This window comes from Arabidopsis lyrata (genome assembly GCF_000004255.2).
Source record: "Arabidopsis lyrata subsp. lyrata unplaced genomic scaffold ARALYscaffold_3, whole genome shotgun sequence".
Lineage (NCBI taxonomy): Eukaryota > Viridiplantae > Streptophyta > Magnoliopsida > Brassicales > Brassicaceae > Arabidopsis > Arabidopsis lyrata.
The window spans coordinates 4,055,455-4,078,689 of NW_003302553.1; the positions used below are offsets into that span (position 1 = coordinate 4,055,455).

General features: G+C 36.5%; 8 protein-coding genes across 14 annotated transcripts; 4 read left to right on the forward strand and 4 right to left on the reverse strand.

The window, feature by feature from the left end:
* The first annotated feature begins 925 nt into the window (after window positions 1-925).
* LOC110230209 (gibberellin-regulated protein 13) lies at window positions 926-2,187 on the forward strand. 4 transcript variants are annotated; one of them, XM_021032292.1, is made up of 5 exons: window positions 926-964; window positions 1,406-1,480; window positions 1,578-1,658; window positions 1,761-1,794; window positions 1,874-2,187. In XM_021032292.1, the coding sequence occupies exons 2-5, from the start codon at window positions 1,409-1,411 to the stop codon at window positions 2,053-2,055; spliced, it is 369 nt and encodes a 122-aa protein (XP_020887951.1). In that variant the 5' UTR covers window positions 926-964; window positions 1,406-1,408; the 3' UTR covers window positions 2,056-2,187. The 4 variants fall into 4 exon arrangements, with proteins under 4 accessions (XP_020887951.1, XP_020887953.1, XP_020887952.1 ...); XM_021032294.1 differs by lacking the exon at window positions 926-964 and having other exon boundaries at window positions 1,269-1,480; window positions 1,874-1,886; window positions 1,979-2,036; XM_021032293.1 differs by lacking the exon at window positions 926-964 and having other exon boundaries at window positions 1,272-1,480; window positions 1,979-2,187.
* On the reverse strand, window positions 2,143-10,600 carry LOC9320847 (kinesin-like protein KIN-7O). 3 transcript variants are annotated; one of them, XM_021032288.1, is made up of 32 exons: window positions 10,287-10,600; window positions 10,112-10,201; window positions 9,800-9,918; window positions 9,554-9,667; window positions 9,393-9,474; window positions 9,137-9,204; window positions 8,990-9,064; window positions 8,753-8,898; window positions 8,554-8,656; window positions 8,377-8,457; window positions 8,183-8,251; window positions 8,051-8,110; window positions 7,808-7,975; window positions 7,411-7,467; window positions 7,091-7,327; window positions 6,952-7,017; window positions 6,704-6,880; window positions 6,494-6,598; window positions 5,962-6,054; window positions 5,702-5,848; window positions 5,442-5,555; window positions 5,270-5,356; window positions 4,967-5,170; window positions 4,724-4,870; window positions 4,215-4,421; window positions 4,008-4,097; window positions 3,793-3,933; window positions 3,410-3,465; window positions 3,184-3,262; window positions 2,787-2,951; window positions 2,629-2,700; window positions 2,143-2,485 (listed from the first exon to the last, which is right to left on the reverse strand). In XM_021032288.1, exons 1-32 carry the CDS (start codon window positions 10,411-10,413, stop codon window positions 2,255-2,257), a joined length of 3,777 nt encoding a protein of 1,258 aa, XP_020887947.1. In that variant the 5' UTR covers window positions 10,414-10,600; the 3' UTR covers window positions 2,143-2,254. The 3 variants fall into 3 exon arrangements, with proteins under 3 accessions (XP_020887947.1, XP_020887946.1, XP_020887948.1); XM_021032287.1 differs by having other exon boundaries at window positions 2,143-2,488; XM_021032289.1 differs by lacking the exons at window positions 2,143-2,485; window positions 2,629-2,700; window positions 2,787-2,951; window positions 3,184-3,262 and having other exon boundaries at window positions 3,410-3,489.
* Window positions 10,601-10,718: 118 nt separating this feature from the next.
* Window positions 10,719-11,607, forward strand: LOC9320848 (probable calcium-binding protein CML36). Its single transcript, XM_002882609.2, has one exon. The coding sequence runs from the start codon at window positions 10,811-10,813 to the stop codon at window positions 11,429-11,431; it is 621 nt and encodes a 206-aa protein (XP_002882655.1). The 5' UTR covers window positions 10,719-10,810; the 3' UTR covers window positions 11,432-11,607.
* A 1,079-nt stretch (window positions 11,608-12,686) lies between these two features.
* LOC9318722 (defensin-like protein 311) lies at window positions 12,687-14,100 on the reverse strand. Its single transcript, XM_002884736.2, has 2 exons — window positions 13,658-14,100; window positions 12,687-13,575 (listed from the first exon to the last, which is right to left on the reverse strand). Exons 1-2 carry the CDS (start codon window positions 13,734-13,736, stop codon window positions 13,385-13,387), a joined length of 270 nt encoding a protein of 89 aa, XP_002884782.2. The 5' UTR covers window positions 13,737-14,100; the 3' UTR covers window positions 12,687-13,384.
* Window positions 14,101-14,462: 362 nt separating this feature from the next.
* On the forward strand, window positions 14,463-17,203 carry LOC9320849 (probable methyltransferase PMT6). The gene is given in 8 exon segments (XM_021030441.1): window positions 14,463-14,694; window positions 14,903-15,270; window positions 15,272-15,369; window positions 15,448-15,737; window positions 15,821-16,198; window positions 16,295-16,541; window positions 16,646-16,787; window positions 16,888-17,203. Coding segments are annotated over 8 exon segments (1,827 nt in total). The 5' UTR covers window positions 14,463-14,552; the 3' UTR covers window positions 17,050-17,203.
* LOC9318723 (protein GDAP2 homolog) lies at window positions 17,127-18,606 on the reverse strand. Of its 2 annotated transcripts, none has more exons than XM_002884737.2 (3): window positions 18,220-18,606; window positions 17,780-18,044; window positions 17,127-17,502 (listed from the first exon to the last, which is right to left on the reverse strand). In XM_002884737.2, exons 1-3 carry the CDS (start codon window positions 18,446-18,448, stop codon window positions 17,283-17,285), a joined length of 714 nt encoding a protein of 237 aa, XP_002884783.1. In that variant the 5' UTR covers window positions 18,449-18,606; the 3' UTR covers window positions 17,127-17,282. The 2 variants fall into 2 exon arrangements, with proteins under 2 accessions (XP_002884783.1, XP_020886101.1); XM_021030442.1 differs by having other exon boundaries at window positions 17,780-18,026; window positions 18,220-18,502.
* A 2-nt stretch (window positions 18,607-18,608) lies between these two features.
* On the forward strand, window positions 18,609-21,149 carry LOC9320850 (tubulin-folding cofactor B). The gene is made up of 9 exons (XM_002882611.2): window positions 18,609-18,721; window positions 18,814-18,935; window positions 19,019-19,170; window positions 19,358-19,476; window positions 19,605-19,666; window positions 19,842-19,883; window positions 20,058-20,191; window positions 20,447-20,516; window positions 20,913-21,149. Exons 2-9 carry the CDS (start codon window positions 18,831-18,833, stop codon window positions 20,958-20,960), a joined length of 732 nt encoding a protein of 243 aa, XP_002882657.1. The 5' UTR covers window positions 18,609-18,721; window positions 18,814-18,830; the 3' UTR covers window positions 20,961-21,149.
* LOC9318724 (lycopene beta cyclase, chloroplastic) lies at window positions 21,005-22,982 on the reverse strand. Its single transcript, XM_002884738.2, has one exon. It carries the CDS (start codon window positions 22,772-22,774, stop codon window positions 21,269-21,271), a length of 1,506 nt encoding a protein of 501 aa, XP_002884784.1. The 5' UTR covers window positions 22,775-22,982; the 3' UTR covers window positions 21,005-21,268.
* Window positions 22,983-23,235: the final 253 nt, after the last annotated feature.

The following is a 23,235-nucleotide window of genomic DNA, read 5'->3' on the forward strand; positions in this document are numbered from 1 at the left end:
ATAGATGTAAAATGTATTTGTTGTATGTTATTACCCTAATATATTATACTATATAGTATAATAACTCAAATGTATTTAAAAAAAAAAAGTGAATTTTATCAAAAAAAAGTGGTCCATATACAGTATTCTTCACAAATGTTCTTATTAAATGAAAATAATCCAAATTTTAAAGATAATCATGTATTCCAAATCGTACAAAATTATGCACATCTTTGTGTCTTAAATCGTTGTTAGTAGTTCACTTTTAGAACTTTCCATTTTATATACTTCTCTTTCTACCTTCTCACAATTGAAGCAATTTGGTAGGTCAATGGTAATTTGGTATAACTTCAATTCTGTAGCCGATCGAAACAATTTGGTACGTAGATCAAGTCAACGGTTGTAATACCTAGACTTTCATGAGTTTAGAGAGTAGTTTGGATTAATCTTTTGGTTTATAATCAAAACGAAAAAAAAAAAAATGATTCTCAAATTGGTACGAAGTAAACACATTGAATGTGGTGTGAATATATCAAATATACACTTAAGATTAATCTAGATATAGTTGAGAATTGAGAAGGTTCCTATCTCAAACATTTATTTTGTTGAATGAAAATAGAAAAGTATTCTAAACTTTCTGAACATTTTAAACCAAATAAAACAAACTTTCTGAACATGCAAAATGGCTTGGCATGTAAACACAATTAGGTCACGGGGAAGCCTACAGAGAGAAATCTACTTCGAATCCCAAAATTTCTCACCACGTGTCTTTTTCTTGACGAAATTCGTCTCCAAGAACATTCAGAACAATTCTCAAAATATAGAACAAATATATAAGTTAAATGCGGAAAAAGTGGAGTCACAAGAAAGAGATAGGGTTAGCAAGCGGTAGAATTACACATGTGATAAGCCTCGTTTCGTTCGTTATCACATCTTTGCTCTCTACTTCACTTGTCCGAGATTGGGAACATGAAAGTCTATATTTGTACTTACCACTAAACTTTTGGTTATACATATTCCATAATATTATATGCATACACAAAATCACAACTTTAGATTTTATATACGGAAATGTATTATTTCTTACATAATTTTGATGTTTAATCAGTAATTAAGTATTTTAAAATTAGGTTTTACATATGATTATTGATTGGTGTTCAATCCATTAATTAAGTATAGTTACACCATTGAAAACTTTAAATAAAAAAAAGAGAGAGTATATTTAGAGTTTAGACCATAGTTAATTGATGGCTTCTACTTTGCAAAAAAAGCAGTGACATGAGAAATATGTTTTCAAGATTAAAAATTATTTGGAATTTGGACTATATTTATGTATTGGACCTCTATATCCTTTGTTCACAATGATCGCTTAGTCTGCAAAATAAACCATATACCTGAGCTTCATTACAATCATTTCTGTTTTCAGAAAATGGCAACAAAACTTAACACCATTGTTTTCTCCATTGTTCTGTTACATCTTCCTCTGTCTGCCCAAATGCATGTAAGTTTTTGAACACTCTTTTCTATTTTACCATCTATGTATTCCTCTATTGTTCACATTTATCAACTTTATCTTATCCGTCCTGAATAATACACAGCCTATATACTTGGAATCTCCTGCTCCACAACCACAACCACCACAGTCGCAACCACAACTGCCGCATCACAATAGCTCTCAAGTGAGTTTCTCCGGTTTCACTACTGAAAAGAGTTTCATGAAACCCACACAACCGTTTTAGTTAACATCCTTTGAATTTGATTCTTCTTGTTGATTTTGATAGTACGGTACTACTCAAGGCAGTCTTCAACCCCAAGGTAAACCAATGACTATTTTAGTTTTTGATGAATGTTTGTGCTGAATGCGAAACTAAATCCGCTATTCCACATACATTAGAGTGTGGGCCAAGGTGTGGAGATAGATGCTCGAATACACAATACAAGAAGCCATGTTTGTTCTTCTGCAACAAATGTTGTACTAAGTGCTTGTGTGTGCCTCCAGGTACTTATGGCAATAAGCAAGTATGTCCTTGCTACAACAACTGGAAGACCAAGAGCGGTGGACCAAAATGCCCTTGATTTATCCTCTTAACTACTTCAGCAAAACCTCCATGTAGTTTGTTGATCTATCTATCATAATTTATATATATATATTGGACTCTTTCATAATCACATCAGTTCTCTGTGATTTTGACGTGAATCACTTCAAAAGTATACAGCTTTTAAACATTTACTAGCCGCGAATCAACTACTTAAGAGTTATGTTGTTTTAAGTTCATCACATTGTTCTTGAAGAAGCAGAGAGTTGCTTCTTGAGATCGAGAACTTCGAGTGCTTTTGATGCTAACTTCTCCTTTAGCTTAGCAGATGCCTCCATGAACTTCCTGTTCATAAGTTCTGATTCTTGCACAGACTGCTTGTGCCTTAGACTGATTGCATCTAAGCGTGCTTGCGTACCCCTGAGTCGCATTTTTAGCTTTGCCTTCTCCTTGTTTTCTGCAGCTGCATCCTGCTATCAGATACATCAAAAAATATGGTTAATATATGAAAACTAGTTATATCGGGAAAGTTAAAACTGCAATTTCTTGCATTGGTTCTTTTGGAGGAAAATCAATGAGAAAAAACACAATCAAACATTTCACTTGGCATTACCTTGCACGGATTGATTTCTTGGCTTGAGATTCTGTGAGTCAATTCTTCAATTGGATTTTTTGCATTTTCAATCTGACGGCAGTAATAGGGTTTTAGTGAGAATGAATGGTTACTACTATATCTGTAATAGAGTCAAGTCAGTGAGCTGTAAACCAAACCTGCCAACGATTTGATGAAGCAAGTTCATTACTCAACTCCTTTATGCGAGCTAGCAAACCCTGGCGCTCACTTGTGACATAATCCAGCTCTCTCTGAAATGTATCTGACATCTCGCAAGCATGTTGAACTTCGGACTTTAGAGTGTCGATATCAGACTTGAGAACCTGCAGGTGCACATATCAATTTTGTGTATAAAGTTTGCATCTTTAACATAACAAATTTTCAAGTGATGTCATCTGGTCTTTAACTGGCATACCAAAAGCATGAGTACGATAACCAGAAAGTCAGGTGTATTGTCATCAGCAACATTACAAATTTAGATTTCTCATTGAAAAATGTAATACAACCTCTGCATCAGACGTTCAGAGAGGAAACCTTTTGTGAAATGATTCTTACCTCTTGAGATTGCTTACTCACAGCATCAGCTGATCGAAGTTCATCACCCAGTCTATCAATTTCCAAAGACTTCTCCAGGCTACAGGGTAACATAAAATAGTGAAGTCAGAACAGATATAGCATCAACTAGAGTACAGATCAACCAAGTGCCGGAAAGCTTAGCAAGAATATTTTAAAAGGAGATAGAATTTGAACTTTCTAAAGTAGAGAAATGCAAAGTACAAACCTGCATTCTTTTTCCTGCTTAGCATTCTCCTCGGAAGATTCCAGCTCCTTCTTTGCCTAAAAGTATCATGAGATCGAGAACTTAAAATGGCACAATAAAAGGGTTTTCCGTCAGAACATATATTATATTTAGAGAAAGCCTAAGAAAATATTAGAAATAAAATAATTTTTGGTCGTCGCTACAGAAAGTTCATGCTGATGACAGTTATGCAGAACTTCTCATGATAATTCCAAACCACCACTCTAGAATATAGATCAAAATAGATAGGATAAGCTATGCTAGTTAAACAAATTGATAGTTCTGAAGGGCAACATCCAAAGTGATGTTGCAAGAAAAGTTTGGGTTTTAATCTCACTACAAAAGGTTCCTTGTTTGGAACATACCTCTGACATTTCTTTAGATAGTGACTCAATTTGTATACTATATAGTCTGATCTTTTCCTCCACGGCCTCTGTCAAAGCTTTTTCTTTCGAGCTCCATATTGCTTTCTCTTCCTCCATTTCTAAAAGTGAGTTCGCCAGATGCTGAACAACAGAGAAAATTACTGGATTTACACAAACAAGAACTAAGTTTAGAATCTGTGTCAGAATCATCATACCATTGCTAGCTCTTCCTTTTCTTCAAGCAACTGCTTAACATTGGTTTCCAGTTGTTGCTGATCAGAAGATGAGCCTTCAAGTCTCGTTTTCTGGAACAAAACATGACATACAGTTGAGCAAACGCAGTGCATCTTGAAAACGCTAACTGCATCAACTTCAATATCAACAATTTATGGATCAATCATCAATTGCATGAAAAGACGTACAAGCTCAGAGACATCTTTTTGCAGATGTTCTAGTTGAGTATTTGAGTGCTCCAGTTTCTCTGTCAGATCTGTAATTTCTGAATCTAAACCCTCATTTCTACAGAGTGCCTCCCTTTTTTCTCCACGTTCAGCGGCCAGCTCCTCCTCCAGTGAAGCAATTGTGGTTTCCATTTCAAAAGCAAGCACTTCAAGCTGTTTAAATTCTTCCTGATAAATGTGAAGTAGAAATGGGAATGAGCATCTCACTTGGACGGAAAGTATATATCCACCAAAAATCACTGATATGGCTCTCCACTGGGAAAAATATACCAAAAGATAGAAACATATGATCATGCAATGCTTGAACAATACCCAAATTCAGCAAACAGAGAGAGATTTGCTGCAAGAAGATAACAATTTCTTACATTTTATTAGCTTCCTATATCTCGACTTTGCATTTCCAACATTGGACAAGTAATATTAGAATGGCAAAAAGAAGATCATGCAGCAAACAAAACATAGGATAATACCTGCAACGACTGGTTAGCACTTCTCTCAACAAGAAGAGAGTCGTGTCTTTTACCAGCAAAGGACTCCTGTTTGTTGATGTCTCTCTCGAGGAGGGCCTTCTGGCTATGCAAGCGTTTTAACTCTCTTTCAGCAGATGCTTTCTCAGCCTTTGCAAGGATATCAGAATTAATTGTACAAATTAGATGTTTTATGCGACAAAATATCTTGTACTACTTAAGTTAAGAATTGGGTCCACCGCGCACCTCTAGCTTGGTTTTATCTTGCATGGAATTCTTAAGCTTTGATTCAGTGTCTTTTAGCTTTGTTTTCGTCTTCTCAAAATCTTTTCTTAGGTTCTCCTTCTCTTTGGCCAAGGAAGAGGATGACAGACTCGCTATATCCTTTTCAAGACATTCTATGTGAGAGAGTAGATCTGACCTCTCCGACTCATGGTTTTCTGAGAGCATCTGACAAATGGTTAAAAACGTCAAGTTACTTCTAACACTGGAGAGTTTGAGGAAGGAAAGAAACAAACTCTAAAGTATGTTTGAAGAAAACTAAAATACCATTAAGGAAGTTTCATGCTTTTGGGATTCCTGATTTAGTTCTTCTATTTGGCTCTGCAGACCAGCACACTGCTCTTGCAAAAGAAGCTGAAAAGTAAAATCATGAATTAAGCTAAAATACTCACAAATTTAACATCAAGTGCAGGGTGAGAGGAGAACAAAAATGTCGGACCTTCTCATTCTCAACATCAAGAACTTTTTGTTTTAGACTAGATTGGACACTTTGGTAGCTGTTGATAAGTGACTCATGTTGCTCAGAAATTTGGCGCACAAACAATGTGAAATCCTGCAGTGGGAAATTTTATCATAAAAGAAAACGATTGTTAATTTTTACTACCAGCCATAATTGAGGTATGCTGCACTAAACACAGCTTATACCCGAAAAGAAATAAACGATGCAAGAGAATATATCAAACAATGCAAAGTACTTACATGTATCAAAGGAGAGATGAAAGCAAAATCTTGGAGACCCTCATTCATAACTGACGATATGGTTTCCACTGATACTTTATATTTTCGAAATTCAGACTCTAAGACTTCAACTTTTGTTGCTACGTTGACCAGTGAGTTGAAATTCTCCTTCAAAGTAAAAAGTAAACAATTCAATTAGGCAATGGCACACTGGGTGGCAACAATAATAATTTGTCTTGAGATTTTCAGATTAATGGGATAAATTTGAAAAGGAGACCAACATTAAGCACATGAATAACTTCAGACTCCTTGGACACAAGTTGTTCACGAGCAACCTGGGCCTCTTCTCTAGCAGCATGAATCTCTTCTTGAATCTACAGAATTTCATACATGAAAGGTTTAAAACCCTATAACAGTACCAAAACAAGTCTAGAAAGCGGACTTAAAAGAAGAATTTTCTTTTACTTGTTGAGCAAAGGTATAAAGTGATAAAGACGAAAAAGAATTCATATTGTAAAATGTAAGGTCACTGACAATTTAAGAATGATGATTCTCCTTGAACAAGAACATCAATTAATAATAAGAGTCTATGTGATAAGCAGTTCCAAAAACATGTAATCAACAACTAAAACGATACTTTAACCACCAAAACAAAGATACAACTAAAACGATATATGGTCATATTATTAAAAATATGTTTTTATCTGAACATTTTCTAACCAATTTCTTAAACTTATGAAGCACAAAGGCATTTCTTTTTCCAGGTGGCTGGACAGAACAGCAAATCACAGTCAGTTAGAGAACCACATATACCTCAGCAAATTTTTCCCTGGCACATATATTCTGCTCAGTAGCTACCATGACAAGATCATCAAGATTTCGGTTGCTTGAAGACTTCTCCAATTCTAGCATGTTTATCTTTTGGACAGAACATATCATGGTTAATCAAAAAGCCATAATGAAAGCAAGAGAAGCTACTTAATTAGTCGCTCCAGTTGTAAGTAGAGAAAAGAAGACATGCACCTTCTCTTGGAGTTGCTTAATGAGAAGAATAGCTTCTGGATCTCTTAAGTTTACAACATGCTCATCCCAATGCACGTTGCCAACAACTTCTGATTGCTTGCATTTTGCATCACCAGATAAACCATCTTCACCCAACTTCGCCTTAAGGCACTCAATTTGTATTTCGCTGATGATTCTCTATTGAAGGGTGTGGAGAAATAAGAAATAAAAACCATAAACTACCGATATTGAGAAGAACAAACTATTACCTCGGTTTCATATTGCAAGAGAAGATCCTCATATTCCCTTTGAATTCTATCTAACTCGTTTTCAACCTATGAAACACTAACAAAATGTCAGTTTTACAACAAGAAGAGCACAAGATACATTCAAAAGAGGAACACTGACCACTACAGGAGTTTTCTGTCTAATTATCGTTTTCTTTCTGCTTGTCACATTCACTAATGCACATGGATCTGGAAGTGCAGAATCTTCAAGGGTTCCATCGATACTATCTTCATCTTCCTCGTTAATGTTATATAAAGGTTCATTTACTAGTTCCGAAAATGGAAGTAGTGGACCAGTCTCACGCTCGGATCTTGCAGATTCAAGAGAGGATCCCCTTGACAAAACATTAGACTGAACCTGATACGAAAGAAACAAAATATTTTTATGGCTGCCAAAGTCAACATTTTCGCGTGTTTGTTAGTCATTTATACAACATTCACCTCTGATGTGGAGTCTCGTGAAAGCTTACCAATACACCATGTATCCCTCCTTTTTCCCTGCAAGCAAACAACATATCAAATCTTAGAAGAGATGGGAAGAAATTTTTTTTTTTTTTTAGATGGGAAGAAATTGCGACAAAGATAGTTAAATAATTCACTTAACAGTGTCATACTAATGTCGGCGCGAACAACAGTATTACAATATGCTGAGATCATTCTAACTAAACTAGTCAAGAATTAGGTTACAAGCATATCTTGTTCCACTATAAAATCAAATGTTTACCCTTCCACTATGGTTCCGTAATTTGAAGTTTAGCCATAAATGCTAGCACCTAGCCATGCTGTTATAAACTCTCAAGATATCGGAAACTAAATTGATGGAAGAAACAGGAAAAACCTTCTTAAATTGATCCTGTTCACGCTTCTCATCTCTATTCGAAAGGAGAACCATTGAACTCAAGTTCTTAATTTTTTTTGCTTGCTCCTGCAGAACTTTTTCCCTCTGAGCTTGTGCCTTCTTCTCCTCTTCTAACTCAAGTGCTATCCGCTCTCTCTCTAACTCAGACTGCAGAAAAACAGGATAGATCAAAAACGTATGAAAGAATAAACAATTAAGTAATCAAGAACAAAAATGCCATACCTTCAACAAGGTATTGCGCAAGTTAAGAATCTCTTCCTCTGAATGGTCAGAGTGAGAAGTCTGCAATAGAATAGCTGATATTTAACCTGCAATAAAAACATAAGAGAACTTATAAGAAAACGATTTAGAAACCTTTAGTTTGGATCTGAGCTCCTCTATCTCCTTCTTCTGGCGCTTTAATAGAGCAGCATCAGTCAATATCTGTATTGAAAACACAAGAATAGATGGATAATTAGTTTTTAAGAAAATGCACATCCTTCTAACAGTCTTAATCAGTAAACATGTTAAAGATGGAGAGAATAAGTGCAAAATGATTTGGATCCAACCTCATTGACATGGGCACAGTTAGTGACACGCAGTGCTCGGCTAGCGAACTGAAGACTGCTCTTGGTTTCATCTGCATGAATCTAACATCAAAACGAAGATTAACATTGTTGATTGCACCAAAGAAAACAAAGAGAAAATGAAGACTGCTCTTTAATTTATTGGTGATTAATACATACTGGTGCAAGTGTTATATTGCATATAATAGCTGTATTTGCATTTCCACCTAAGGCGGGCTGCAAGATCCTTGTAAGCTTGCTGTCTCGGTAGGGGACATGACCACTAACTCAACCAAAGAAAATGCCAAAAAGATTAGACAAGTAATGCTTACGTACCCATATGCTTCATTCCCTAACAAAAGTGACCAAAAAAACCTACCCTTGATTTTCTACTCCTTCACTCAGTTTTTTAATGACAGTCCCGAGTGTCATCAAGCTTTTGTTTATATGTGAGCCCTCCTTCAACCTAACACCCTCTGCACCGGTTTTTGCAGCCCGTTCTGAACCAGCTAGATCCACCAAATTCTACAAGTGAAAAGAAAGAAGAAAGATGACACAGAAAATAATATTTTGCATGGAAGGGGGAACAAAAACACTAGTTCCAATGGAATAATACCAAAACTGAAACACGGACTGCATCACAGGCATTTCCAACACCTTCATCTTGCATCTTCTGTCTACTTTCTATAATCTGTTTACGAAGAAGCTGGCAAGTCAAAAACCAACTTACATTTAATTGAGGGCTAAGTTTGAGTATATTTACCATGCGGAAAATAGTGTGAGATCTGCTACTGTAAAGATTCATATTTGTCTCCCCAATATGCCGATGAGCTGAAATTATATTTCCAAAGACAAAAGAAGATCCATCAACTAAATCCATATTAGCGAAACCAAGATTGGAGACAGAAGATTAAAATCAGGAGATGCATACAAATGAATGTGTACGGGTGAAGAAAACACAAAAACTATGTTTGAAACAAACAAAATAGAGAAAACAATGAGAAGAAAACAGAAAGTACATTCTCCAAATTCCATCATTTCAAGGACTTGTTGAGGGGAAGCGACAATCTCTTCTCGTAATCCAGCAACAAATATTCCTTTCTATAACATAAAGATTGGTTAACACATCAGAATCGCTAGAGAATTTGTTACAGGTGATTCTAAGAAGACATATAAGTACCTCTAGATTTTCATGAATCTGTAGTTTTCTGTGTTCAGGAGCCAACAAATCGTTGATATCTTCATTATAAATCTCCAGGTACGACATACGCAACAGAAACTCTCTACTTGCATCCTAGGGGTTAAAGAAAAAGAAAGACAGTTAGTCCTCAAATCAATAACTTTCCACAAATAACACCAAATCAATAAAAAAAATCCAGTAATAACACCAATTCACAACGAATGGTAAGAAAATTTTGGGATGAACCTGATATATAGTGTCAAACAAATCATGTACAGCGAGAGGGATGACTCCAGGTTCAATAGGTGAGCCTCGCATTGTATGTGTCTTGCCACTATTAGTTTGCCCGTAAGCAAAGACCGTTCCTTCAAACATCATTAGCCAAAAAGGAGTAAGGGAGATTGAAATCAAAGAACCACAAATTACTGAGATATCAAAATTGAAGCAAAAATCGGAACAGCTGAGTAAATCAGATTACTGAGATATCAAAAATTGGAGCAAAAATTTGGAAGAGATAAGTAAATAAGCTAAACCCATAAGAAAAATTGTTGAGTTTACCGTTGAATCCACGAACTGCGGCAGCAACAATCTCCTTGGTCCGTGCCTCATACACTTGAATAGTTTTACAATCTTCTCTAAAAATCCGATCTGTTATTGTAGGAAAAGAGAGAGATATTGGGTATGAAAATTGCAAGCAGAATAAAGTGGAAAAGAGAAGTGAGGAAAAAAGTACCAAATTCAAATGAGAGAGAAGAGTGATTGGGCATGAAAATTGAGTCGGAAGAGATCTTCCAGGGACTTGTCTTCTCGTCCTCCGATGAAAGCGGCCGCGCTCTGACTGAGACATGGATTCTCTCCATTCTCCGGTAATCTTCTCCGGCGAACAAAGAAAGACCTAAAACTCTCTCTCAGGTGTTCGAAATTAGTTTTCCCTCCCTCGTCACTAAATCTGGTTTATCTTTAAGTTTTTCGAATTTCAAAAATCGTATCGACCGGTTAGTTAATAATTTTTGCAGATATTTTTTATCCAAAAAAAGATCCTTCAACCACATAACTAAAGACAACGAAAAAATCGTACTTTTCAGTTAATCTAACTAAGTACAGTTACATTAAAAACTAAAAAATAAATCAAATAAGGATAAAGTTAAAAAGTGGAGTAGGAAACTTCCAGGAAATTGCCAATGGGTAAACTCTCACACTTATCACTCCCCCATTTATATGTAACTAAGTTGTTCACTTCCTCCATCAAATCACACTATGAAACTCACCAAACTAAATCCAAAACGTTTCTTCATCAGATCCAAAGATCCTTCCACTGTTTCTAAATCCCCCGCGGCTTCTTCCTTTGGATCCGCCACCTCATCTTCCGGCCAAGACTGTAAAACCTCCGGCGGTGGCGGTTCCGTTACGCCGACTAGCATTCTCCCAGAGGTTCCCTCTCCTTATTCCTACATCGAGATTCTCCAAGCGTTTAAGTTGATAGACAGAGACAACGACGGAGCTGTCTCGAGACACGATCTTGAGTCGTTACTTAGCCGGCTCGGTCCTGAGCCATTGACGGAGGAGGAGATCAACGTTATGATTAAAGAGGTGGATGGCGACGGAGACGGTACGATCCGTTTAGAAGAGCTTGCGAGTCGTGTAGTCTCTTTAGATCCCGCTCGTGATTCGACTGAGCTAAAGGAGACTTTTGAGTTCTTTGACGCGGATCGTGACGGTTTGATCTCAGCTGATGAGCTTCTTAGAGTTTTCTCGACCATTGGAGATGAACGGTGCACGTTAGATGATTGCAAGCGTATGATAGCAGATGTTGATGAGGACGGTGATGGATTTGTATGCTTCACTGAGTTCTCACGAATGATGGATCTTCAGCGTTGATCTTCCCTTTTCTTTTTTTTTTTTTTTTTGGCTATGAAGCTCTTTTTGCCCTTGTTCTATCTAGGGTTATGAGTATCTTTTGTTTTCTTGAGAATTAGTTTTTTTAATTATTTAAGCTGAATGTCTATAATCTGGAATTTTAACGAAGAAATCATGAAAGATGAGAACTTTGAAGATTCTGAGATTAAATTTTTTTATTTTGAAGATTAACATAAAAAAAAAAAAAAGTTTAGAGAATCTAAAAATGTCTAATTGTGAAGATATAATCCATTCTTAAATAAAAATGCACTAGATTTTAACCCGCGGTACACCGCGGGGCTATATTTTCTTAAAAAAATCAAAATGTAATTTGTTTGATAGATTATTTTGATTGTTAATTTTAGGATTTCACCCGTGGTATACTATCTTTTATAAATATCAACCCAAACCCGTCCCATCATATTACCCGTCCCGTGAAATTAAACATCATTTAGTTATTTTTCTTTTTAATAATACTTTTATTTAAAAGCTATATAATTCAAATCAATTTAAAAATTTCTTTTAAATGGTTCCCATAAGATATATATACATATATATTAAATTTGTATAGAGTTGAAATAATATTAATATTACAAACTTTTTATATAATTTAAATATTATAAATATTTTTAAAAATATGCAATATATATTTTTGTTATTGAATAAGAGGATATTATGTGTAAGAAATGTAGAAAATAAGAGGTTAATATTTTTATTATGGAGTCGCAAGAAAAATCTTTTATTTCTATACATGTTATTCGTTTATTAATAATAAAAGAAAACAAATCCTTTAAATTAGATATTAACTAAAATAAACGCACCATAATTACTTATTAAGTAACAACCAATAAATTTCACCAAAAAATAGGTAACAACCAATAAATTCTAAACGCAGTAATTAAAGAATGAGATATTAAAAAAAAATATCAAATAAGATATAAGAATCTTAAAATAATTGAATATCTAAATAATTTAATTGTTAGTGTCGATTTTAATGCCTTCATTAATGTTTTTTTTTACAGAGAAATATTTCCTAAAGATTATCACATTAATGACTCAGAAAATTAAGGAAGATATGAATTTATGATTCTCGAAATCGTGTTGGTAATATCTTTAATTAATATTTTTCAAATTTAAATAATTAATGCCAATGGCATTTATCCGTAAATACATTCCAACTCCAGGATTTATTTGCTAAAAGTCATCCAAAAATGTATATATAAGATTAGATTTGAGAATTTATAGCGTTTGCAGCTTTTTAAGTAAATTGTCAGTTTTGGAAAAATAAGTATTTTTATGCAGTCAAAATTCATTTATAGAGCTGAGAACATGTGAGGCACCACAAGTTTAACTATTTTTTAAATATATTCCATTAAATTGGAAAAGAAAAACAATGGTCCAATTTGTCAGATTCCTTGAAGGCATGTTCTCTGATTGCTCTTTTGAATATATAAGATACCTTTTTTTTTTTACCATTTTCTATTTTTTTTGTTCTACTGCCATTTTTGCAAAATGTTAGTATAATATTCAGTTGTCTCTATATGACTATGTTAATTAACGTAGATCGTCAGTGTATGATTCGTATGATTTCGTTTAGTATCGTATGTATCTAGCAAATTTTCTTCTTGATTATGAACGTCTGATTAAATCTTCTAACTGTTTTACACTCTTCATGATAAAAAAAATTCTTATCATATTATCCATCGATCTCGTGTGTTTCATTTTTCTTATCAATAATAAGAGCACTATTTTAATTCTTACCATTACGTTGAATTTGAATCAAGTAAAAGGCAATAATATTGCTATGATTGATAATCGAAATACATGTAGATGAAAGATGCGTGTAAAGAAGATAATAGTGAGGCAATGAAAGATTCCTAACTACTTTAATCCCAGCTTAAATAAAAGCAACATGCATAAATATATGAATTCAGATCAAACGAATTTGGTGGTTGATGAAGAAGGAGAGTTCCGAGTAGTGGAAGCAGGAGGTCTTTTAGCGAAACAGCTACAATATCCGTTGTAACAAATCGGCATCTTTCCTGTTCTCTTACATCTTGGAATCCCAATCTCCACACAATCTCTGTCCGTTTGACATATATCTCCAACACTCATTGTTACCATGCCTGAATACGTTCAATAGTAATTAAGGATTGCTATTGAAAACTATAAGTGTTTGATATATCGAGATTGACATAAATTACTTACACGACGAGACAAGGAAGAGAATGACGAAGAATGCTGAAATTTTCTCCATTTTATTTTCACTTATTATGTTTGGATTCATAGGTGTCCCTTCTAATTTATACAACTCGTGATTAATGGTTTGGTCTTTGTTCAAATCTAATAGGATATATATCAGTTAAATACATGTCCTAAATAATTGGTCAAAAATTAAAGTATTTCCTTATTCTTTTGTCAGCGAATATTCTTTTTTCAACTTGTGATTATTAAGTTTCCAAACAGTGAATCATTAGAAGAATTTAGAGATTACGAGGTAGAATTATTTCAAGAAAGTATCATAATTCATAACTTAAATATTATATATCTTGATTCAAATTGATACCATAATCTCCAAATCATCCTAATATGGAAACTTCAACTAAATTAAAAAATTTATTTCGCTCGTGTGTGGCACACATTAATTTATCAACCGGGCCAGTCCCAAAATTTTCTGCTGTTAGAAACTTATAAATTTTTACACCCGTTCCATATGTGTTTTGGAAAAAAATAAAACCACATGATTTAAAAAGAAAATTGCAACAAAAAAAAAGAAGAATAAACATAACAAAAAGGAAGTGTTTGGTTTTTTTTTTTTGAATATTTCGAACAAAAGACTAAAAAAAAAAATAGTAGAGAAAATAACGAAAAAAATATATATTATGAAAATTAAAGATATTATTAATCTAATAATTTATTTTGACACGTGGACTAAGTGAGGACGTGACAAGTCTCGGAGGCTGAAGACCACTCTCACTCTGCTTGCTTGATAGATTGTTGAATTCAAAACTCAAAAGTAAAGTAGAAACGAATCCCGAGGAACACCAAGAAACGATAGATACTTCTTGAAGTAGAAGAAGAAGAAGAAAGAGCGACAGAAACAATGGGAGGTTCTTTGTTTGGTGCAGCCAGATCAGGGCAGACGATAATGGTTGCTCTCGTTCTTATGGTTGGATCATTTTACACTGGCTCTCTCTTCGGAACCAACCAACCCATTTACGTCTCTCAACCTTCTTCTCACCCTGGTCTCTTTTCTCTCACTCTCACTCTCTCTGTTCTTCATTCTTCAAAAACATTTCTCTGCATGCATTTGGATTTGTTGTGGAATTTTGCGTGATTTGATTAATATTCTTTTTTTTGCCTCTGGAGGCTAATTAATCAAAAACTCTCCTCAAAATTGAGCAATTCTTGTCTTGAAATTTAACAATGTGGGTTGTTGTTTTTGTTTTGTAGCTTCTTCCAAATTTGCAAACAAAGTCGCGCTTACTTATAGGAGATTACCACTAGTCATACCTGAAACTGGGATGAATGTGTGTCCATTGGAGTTCAATGAGTATATCCCTTGTCACAATGTCACTTATGTGCATCAGCTGCTTCCAAGCTTGAATCTTTCTAGAAGAGAAGAGCTCGAAAGGCATTGCCCGCCACTCGAGCAGCGCCTCTTTTGCTTGGTACCTCCACCAAATGATTATAAGATACCTATAAAATGGCCAACCAGCTTGGTACCTCCACCAAATGATTATAAGATACCTATAAAATGGCCAACCAGTAGAGACTATGTATGGAGAAGTAACGTGAATCATACACATCTTGCTCAAGTTAAAGGGTGGCCAAAATTGGGTGCATGAGCAAGGTCAGTTTTGGTGGTTCCCTGGTGGTGGTACTCATTTTAAGCATGGAGCTGCAGAATACATCCAGAGGTAATTTATTTGGATAAATTATACTGTGTGAAGATGTTTGTCTAATGCATTGCATTGAATTTTATATGTTATCTTCAGGTTGGGGAATATGATGACTAATGAAACAGGTGACTTGCGTTCGGCTGGGGTGGTACAAGTTCTTGATGTTGGCTGTGGCGTTGCGAGCTTTGCGGCTTATCTTCTTCCTTTAGGTATACAGACAATGTCATTTGCTCCCAAAGATGGTCATGAAAACCAGATTCAGTTTGCATTGGAAAGAGGCATCGGTGCAATGATATCCGCGGTTGCCACCAAACAAATGCCTTATCCTGCAGCCTCGTTTGAGATGGTTCATTGTTCGAGATGTCGTGTTGATTGGCATGCAAATGGTATGTATGCATTCTTGTGTTGAATTTGGTTAAAAGAAGTTTACTTCTCATTGCAGTGATAATGCTTCCACTTGATTCTTCAGATGGCATCTTACTAAAAGAAGTTCATCGTCTTCTCCGACCAAATGGATTCTTTGTGTATTCATCGCCACCAGCTTATAGAAATGATAAAGAGTATCCTATGATCTGGGATAAGTTGGTCAATCTAACTAGTGCAATGTGCTGGAAGCTCATTTCCCGGAAGGTACAGACTGCAATATGGATTAAAGACGAGAATGAGGTGTGTCTTAGGCAGAATGCAGAGCTAAAGCTCATAAGTTTATGTGATGTGGAAGATGTTTTGAAACCATCATGGAAAGTTACTCTGAGAGATTGTGTGCAAATCAGTGGACAAACAGAAGAGAGACCCTCTTCTTTAGCTGAACGTCTTTCTGCGTATCCGGGGACTCTAAGAAAAATAGGTACAACATTTCTTATGTTCAAAATCATTGAAGAGGTGGCATTATTAATTATGTTCTGTTAGATTCCTTAACCAGTTTAGCAAAACTCTCATTCAGGGATCAGTGAAGATGAATATACATCAGATACAGTCTACTGGAGAGAACAAGTTAATCACTATTGGCGGTTAATGAATGTCAATGAGACTGAAGTCAGGAATGCGATGGACATGAACGCATTCATTGGTGGGTTTGCTGCAGCTATGAATTCGTATCCTGTTTGGGTAATGAACATAGTACCTGCTACCATGAATGATACCTTGTCTGGAATTTTCGAGAGAGGCTTAAATGGAGCTTTCCATGATTGGTAAGCCTAATAGAGTTTAGTCTATCAAACACTTGTTTTGTTTTGTTTCTGATCCTTGCCAACAAGCGTCAGCACCACTTAACTAAAAAGCAAATGTGTCTTAGGTGTGAGGCGTTCTCAACATATCCTCGCACGTATGATTTGCTGCATTCCGATCATGTCTTCTCTCACTACAACAAAAGCTACGGAGATGGTTGTTTGCTAGAGGATATCATGCTTGAGATGGACCGCATAGTTCGCCCTCAGGTACCTTTGCAATAATAACTAATGGTGACATTATTGTTGAATCAAAAAAACACTTGTGGTGTGGTCCTTTATTAATGAGGGGTTTGTCGGGGTTGGGCAGGGGTTTATCATAATAAGGGACGAGGAATCTATCATCTCAAGGATCCGAGACTTGGCTCCTAAATTATTGTGGGAAGTGGAAACTCATGAGCTTGAAAACAAAGACAAGAAGATGACAGAGACTGTTTTGTTTTGCAGAAAGAGATTCTGGGCTATCATTTGAATAGACTCGCTATTTTTGCTCTCTGGTGCAGCTTAGCTCTGATGATAGTTTACAATAAGAATTTTTTCTCAAACATGTAATAAACCCAAAATAATTACATATATATCAGACTTGGTACTGGTTCGGTCCAAAATCAATCAAAACCAGATTGATACACGAGTCTTTAGTACATTAGCTTACTCTATACAACAGACACAAACATAGAGGTTCTAGCTCAACAAAGAGCAAATGTACTATGAGACCCATCTGTTCTCGTAGCGGTTGAGAGAGAACGATGAAGACTGAACCTCTGCTAACTGGAAAGGATCCGGTTCGATTCCATAGTCCGTTAATGGTCTATGCTCGAGCACATTGTCGTGGTTCTTCACAAAGTCGGGAATTTCTACCTCGCCTTTCTTTATTTCCTCCCAAAGGTACTGCAACCTGCTCACATACTTAATCTTCCAGTACAGTCTGCAATGTTAAAAGAGATATTGTTTTGACAAAAACAGTTAAGTCCACAGTTCTTGATTCAAAAGGTAATCTAGATCCCACAACCGTTTCAAGTTGCTTTCACAGATACAAGCTCAAAGAGCATCAAATTCCTAGATCATGAAAGCTTCAAACTTTAGGTTCAACTTCGAATATGTAAGTTCTGAGGTTACTTATTAATCTAGTTATGCAATTCTGATTATGTAAGTTTGAAATAGCTTTAATAGATCTAGTGATGCATATGAAAAAAAATGATTACCCTCCACTTAGAAGAAGACGGCCAAGAGTGGCAATGACAAGTCTGGAACGAAGACCAGGGTGGATGAAATAAACAAGTTGAAGCCTGTCTTTGATATCTGAAGGAAGGTCCTCGTAAATCCACCGTAAGATGGTAATGCCCGGTGAGTTTTCGTCCCTTTGCACTGTGCTATGCATGTAGACCAAGCAGAAGGGTCCCTCAGAACATTGGTTGCTTATCTTCTGGAATATATACTTCTTCAGCCGCTCTGCACTCACAACACGAGCTGCGTTTCATACACAATTAGAAACTGAATCAAATCAAACCTTAACACAGTTAGAAATCAAATCACAAACATGACCTTGTGATCAAGTCAGCAACTTTATACCAAAATCACAGTATTTGAAGACTCATTTCAACTAATAGGACGATCAAGTGTAAACAGGCGAGTGATTGATTACCAGGGAAATACTTTCCGACGACGCGGAAAATCCGGTTACCGGACTTATCCAAGCCTTGGAGTGTGAAGAACTGGAGAAGATCCAGATCAGAGAAATCTTCATCTTCGAGATATTGAGGACAATCGTGCCAGTTCTCTTGTTCATCAACCTCATCGCTTCTTGTTAAGAACGGTCGAGCATCAATTCCTAGATCAGAAGCCAACACAACCACCGAAAAATCTTCCGCCATCGCCGGAATATTCCTCCTCCTCACGGATCTTTTTTTTTTCTCGTGCCTTTTTTTTTTTTTTTGTTTTTGACTAGGGATTAGAGGCTATACTAACCTGCGGGTGAGTACACAGAGTTTAACGTGCGACTGAACACGTGGCTAAATCCAAACGAGTCTAACGACCTTTTGAACAGTCGCCGTTTTTTAATCGATTTCTCAGCTACATTCTCCGATCCGGCGAGATTCGATTCGATTTCCGACAAGTCTAACTCTTTCCCCAGATAAGCAAAGAAGGTAAGCCTTTTATGTAACCCAAGTCGAGAAAATCGAATTTGAGTTTGGATTTCATCGAGATAAGAGTGATTTAACAGAGTTTTTTTTGTCAGGTCTAGAGGTGAAAAAAATGGCAACTTCGCGTTTACAGTTGGAAGGAGATGACTCTGTTCATCTACACATTACTCATGCCAACCTTAAAAGCTTCTCTGCGGATGTTCGTTTCTCTCCACAAGTGAGTCTGCAGAAGAATCACTAGTGTTTTTTATATGTATTGCTCTCTTTAAATACATTTTTTTTTTGGATTTTGTTGTGAAGATGAGTGTAGAAGCTGTGAAAGAAAAGCTATGGAAGAAATGTGGTACATCTGTTAATTCCATGGCTTTAGAGCTCTATGATGACTCTGGCTCAAAGGTTGCAGTTCTCAGTGATAATTCAAGACCTCTCGGTTTCTTCTCCCCTTTTGATGGGTAACTTCTATTTTTCTCCATAGCTTGTAGAAGAGATTGCAAATTTTGCTAATTTAGAGAACTTGGAGCCTATTTGACTCAATAGACCTCTGTTCACTGTAATCTTGATACATGGAATCCAATTCAAATGTGATGGCTTCTTGTTTTATCATTTCATCTGATTGTTCTTTTCTGCTGCTTTCAATAGGTTTCGCTTGCACATCATAGATCTTGACCCGTCGTCAGTCACAACTGGAGGCTGGCTTGAAGATACATCACTGGTTGAGAAGTATAACATCTCAGAGGAGGATTATGCTAAACGAACTGGTAAAATTCTCTAATACCTGTAATCAGTGTCTCAAAGGAGACAAGTTTTTCAATCAAGTGACTTTGAATATATGTCAGAGCATCGCGAATTCCTTTGATGGTTGTATGTTCTTGTGTTCAAATTCCAGACAGTTTTAGGAAATTCAAAGAAAAAAGAGTGTCTCAAATTCCGGCTGCTGCTGAGGCTAAGGTATGACAAAACGAATATATCAATATAAGCCAAACTTGTATGTTGCTTCTTCTCAAACTTTCAGCGAAACTGAAGCTTTTAGCTTAGTCACTGGGAGAAGTATTTGAAGTAGACTAAGTCATTCAAGAATACTAATGTTCTTAGGTTTCTTCTTCCAATTTCATCCTTTCAACAGACGAAGGAGAACTATATGGAAGATCTCTGTGCGAATATCAAGGTTAGTCAGAAATATTCTTTTTGTATATGGAAGATCTCTGTGCAAATATCATGGTTATTTTTCCTTTAACTGAACCAGCCAGTTTCTTGTTAACTTTGTGAGACGTGACCTTTCTGATTCTGCTCCTTCTCAACTCGTTATGCTTCTAATTTATTTAATCATTCAAATGTTAAGGTGGGAGATAGATGCCAAGTTGAGCCTGGGGAGAAAAGAGGAATGGTCAAATATGTTGGACGAGCAGAGTCGTTGGGTCCTGGCTATTGGGTTGGAATTCAGTATGATGAACCCCTTGGAAAACATGATGGCATGTATGTTAATTCTTTCGTCTTGATACTATTTTGTACTCATTAAGGTTAAACTCTGTCAGAAATCGAAGTAAAAGTCCTTTCTTGCTTCTGGAACCTTGATTTCACTTGCAGCTCTTGTTTCTGTGCTACTATCACTTTAATCTTCTTAATCTTTTATAGACTTTTTCTTAACATCATGATGTTCATAACTTAAGTACAATCTGTAGAAGCTCGGTTGCCAGATCCCACATATTTAATACTGGCTTACATTTGCAGGGTGAAAGGAACAAGATTCTTTGAGTGCCCTCCGCTTCAAGGTGGTATGGTCAGGCCTGACAAAGTAAAGGTATTTTGTTTTCTTTAAGGTCTTAGCTTCACAGTTGCTTAATTCATTCTGCTTGTGAAATGACATTATATTTCATAGAACCGAACTGGTTAGTCATTCTACATTATCCGTTGTATAGTAGAATTTTCTGTTTCTCAAATAGATGATGCGGGTTTTACCTTTCCAAGTTTAATATTAGGAGTCTGGAGTCCAATATGGGTTAGCTATAGAAATAGCTAATATCTAAAGGTAATTATCACTCTCAAGCTAACTTTTGGGCGAGTTTGACTTTGTGGATATGGTTTGGACCTAGTATGGATTGGGTTCTTAGCAGTTAACCTCGTTTAAGTAATTAGTTGGATAGACTGAATCAAAAAACCATTTTCTGGTACTCATGAACTTAATATTGGCTTGCAGGTTGGTGATTATCCGGAAAGAGACCCTTTCGAGGAAGATGAAATATAAGATTTTCACGGAAGCATCAAACCAGTAAGGAGCAGAAGGAGTTTGAAAGAGTTGCTTTTGTGTTCAACATCAATTCTTTTATCTTATTACATTTTGCCTCTAGTTTTGGATTTACAAGAGTTGGTGAAAACACGATGCAGCACAAAATATTAATTTTAATGAAGAATAACTAGTAACACTTTGATTTCACAAGGATTCAGGTTATGATCTGCGGTTTATACACAATTATGCGACGACTTGCAATGTGGATATACCACTGGGTCAAGAACCAAAGAACAGATGTACTTATATGTCTAAGTTTCTGGTCCTTAGTCTCTATCTTGTACCAAATTGTTGATCATCTTAGCAAGAGGAACAGTCCCCTTTGTCATGATCTCCAATCTTGAGGTATTAGAAGCATGCGAGAAGAGCGACAACCCAAAGAACAACAGTTCCGGGAGAAACAGCCTGGAAGACAAGAATCCGTGCCAGTAATGAGGTTGCAGATCAAAGAATGCATCAAAGAACCTTCTAGTAGCGTCTAAGTTGAGTTTCAGCAGAATATCCATTCCAAAACAGAAGAATTCCCTCTGTCTGCGCCGTTCAATAGGCCACAAGTCTCTCCATACCTCAGCAGAGAGTTGATCTCCTCTTAGGCTGTTACTACTCGGTGAACCGAGGTATCTCACAATGGCGTTTGCAACTATTGGCGCAGCTGCAAGAGTCCTAGCTACCATGTAACCAGTTGAGGGATGAACCATTCCCGCTGTCCCACCAATCCCGACAACTCGTTGAGGTAAGACTGGTAAAGGACCGCCCATTGGGATCACACAACGCTCGTCTTCCTCAATCCTCTTCACATTGATCCCCAAATGTTTCAGTCTAGCAGCCATTCTTTCTTGGATATCGTCCATACGCAGACCAGGTCTAGCAACTAAAGAAGTTTCTTCAAGAAATATTCGGTTGGAAGAAAACGGCATCGCGTACAAGAATGTTGGGATCTTGCTGTTCCGTTCTTTAAGCTCAGGATATGAGTCCAGATGTCTGTCTCTCCAATCCATGAACACCATTTTGTCTACATCGAAAGGGTGACCATCGACTTCAGCTATAATCCCGTAAGCTACTTGGTACCCAGGGTTGTACGGTTTGTCATACTGAACCAAGCATCGGGAAAACCCGGTGGCATCAAGAACCACCGAAGCCTGAATCTTCACACCGTCGCTGCAAACCACAGTGGAGTTTGCCTCCTCGTGAACCACGTTAGTGACCTTAGACTGATGAAACTTAACACCGTTGGTAATACATTTCTGAAGCATTTTGGATTTGAGCTGTTTCCGGTTAACTCTCCCATAAGGCCGGCTTAAATCCTTCTTGACACCTTCATCGACATAGACAACAGCACCAGACCATGTGGTGTCTAAGCAATCTAGTAAATCCATAGCCTCAAACTCATCAACCCAAACTCCATAGTTGTTAGGCCATATGAGCTTTGGAGAAGGATCAATGGAACAAACAGAGAGTCCAGCCTCAGAAACCTGCTGAGCCACAGCTAAACCAGCAGGACCACCACCAACAATAGCCAAATCAACAACTTGACTCTTGGAAGTGTCGTACAAAGGAAGCTCGAAGTCAAGATTCTCCTTCTTAGTTTCAGGAACAAGATCCAAAAGAGCAGCACTACCACTGGCAACACTAGAGCCAATTTTGATAGCCCTTTTCTTCAGACCAAGCCTAACCCTTGCAGGGTTTGGATTATTACTGCTTAATCTCTCAAACCCATGAAACTGAGGGATGAAAAAATCGAGCTTGTTGGGTGTTTTCAACAGAGTATCCATCGAATTCCCCCAAAATCACCAAAAGGATATAATTCAAAAATCACCAGACACGATTTCTAACCAGAGGGATTGCGAATATGAAATCTCTAGAGAAAAGATGAACGAAGACCACAAAACTTACCCAGAAGCAGAAGCTTCATGGAGATGGAGACAATTATCTTCTTCCCAGAGAGAGAGAGGCAATGAATGTGTTTGTGCCTTTGTGGTATGAGTCATTTAGTGGGTCCTGCAGATCCAATATGTGCTAAAATCCATTATCATTATTATCTTTAAAAAGCTTTTGGTTTGTGACTTTGGTTTGCGTTTTGGTCATTAGTCACTCACTACCTCATAACCACTACTAGCTAACGAACTAAGACATGGTTGTTGAATTTCTGATTCATTATCCAGATTCAATGTTTCATTTGTAATTCGTTTTTGAGCTGATATAAAAAAAAATATATATATATTTTTCCAAATTT

Coding starts and splice junctions, on each gene's coding strand:
- LOC110230209 (XM_021032291.1), top strand. CDS start 1,310: ATGTATTGGACCTCTATATCCTTTGTTCACAATGATCGCTTAGTCTGC. Junction 1,481..1,577: donor CTCTGTCTGCCCAAATGCAT/GTAAGTTTTTGA, acceptor AATAATACACAG/CCTATATACTTGGAATCTCC. Junction 1,795..1,873: donor AGGCAGTCTTCAACCCCAAG/GTAAACCAATGA, acceptor CACATACATTAG/AGTGTGGGCCAAGGTGTGGA.
- LOC9320847 (XM_021032287.1), bottom strand. CDS start 10,413: ATGGAGAGAATCCATGTCTCAGTCAGAGCGCGGCCGCTTTCATCGGAG. Junction 4,422..4,723: donor GTGCTAACCAGTCGTTGCAG/GTATTATCCTAT, acceptor CACATTTATCAG/GAAGAATTTAAACAGCTTGA. Junction 3,466..3,792: donor TATCTAAAGAAATGTCAGAG/GTATGTTCCAAA, acceptor TGATACTTTTAG/GCAAAGAAGGAGCTGGAATC.
- LOC9320848 (XM_002882609.2), top strand. CDS start 10,811: ATGAAACTCACCAAACTAAATCCAAAACGTTTCTTCATCAGATCCAAA.
- LOC9318722 (XM_002884736.2), bottom strand. CDS start 13,736: ATGAATCCAAACATAATAAGTGAAAATAAAATGGAGAAAATTTCAGCA. Junction 13,576..13,657: donor TCTCTTCCTTGTCTCGTCGT/GTAAGTAATTTA, acceptor GAACGTATTCAG/GCATGGTAACAATGAGTGTT.
- LOC9318723 (XM_002884737.2), bottom strand. CDS start 18,448: ATGGCGGAAGATTTTTCGGTGGTTGTGTTGGCTTCTGATCTAGGAATT. Junction 18,045..18,219: donor CGTCGGAAAGTATTTCCCTG/GTAATCAATCAC, acceptor TATGAAACGCAG/CTCGTGTTGTGAGTGCAGAG. Junction 17,503..17,779: donor CGTCTTCTTCTAAGTGGAGG/GTAATCATTTTT, acceptor TTAACATTGCAG/ACTGTACTGGAAGATTAAGT.
- LOC9320850 (XM_002882611.2), top strand. CDS start 18,831: ATGGCAACTTCGCGTTTACAGTTGGAAGGAGATGACTCTGTTCATCTA. Junction 19,667..19,841: donor CGGCTGCTGCTGAGGCTAAG/GTATGACAAAAC, acceptor TCCTTTCAACAG/ACGAAGGAGAACTATATGGA. Junction 19,884..20,057: donor ATCTCTGTGCGAATATCAAG/GTTAGTCAGAAA, acceptor TCAAATGTTAAG/GTGGGAGATAGATGCCAAGT.
- LOC9318724 (XM_002884738.2), bottom strand. CDS start 22,774: ATGGATACTCTGTTGAAAACACCCAACAAGCTCGATTTTTTCATCCCT.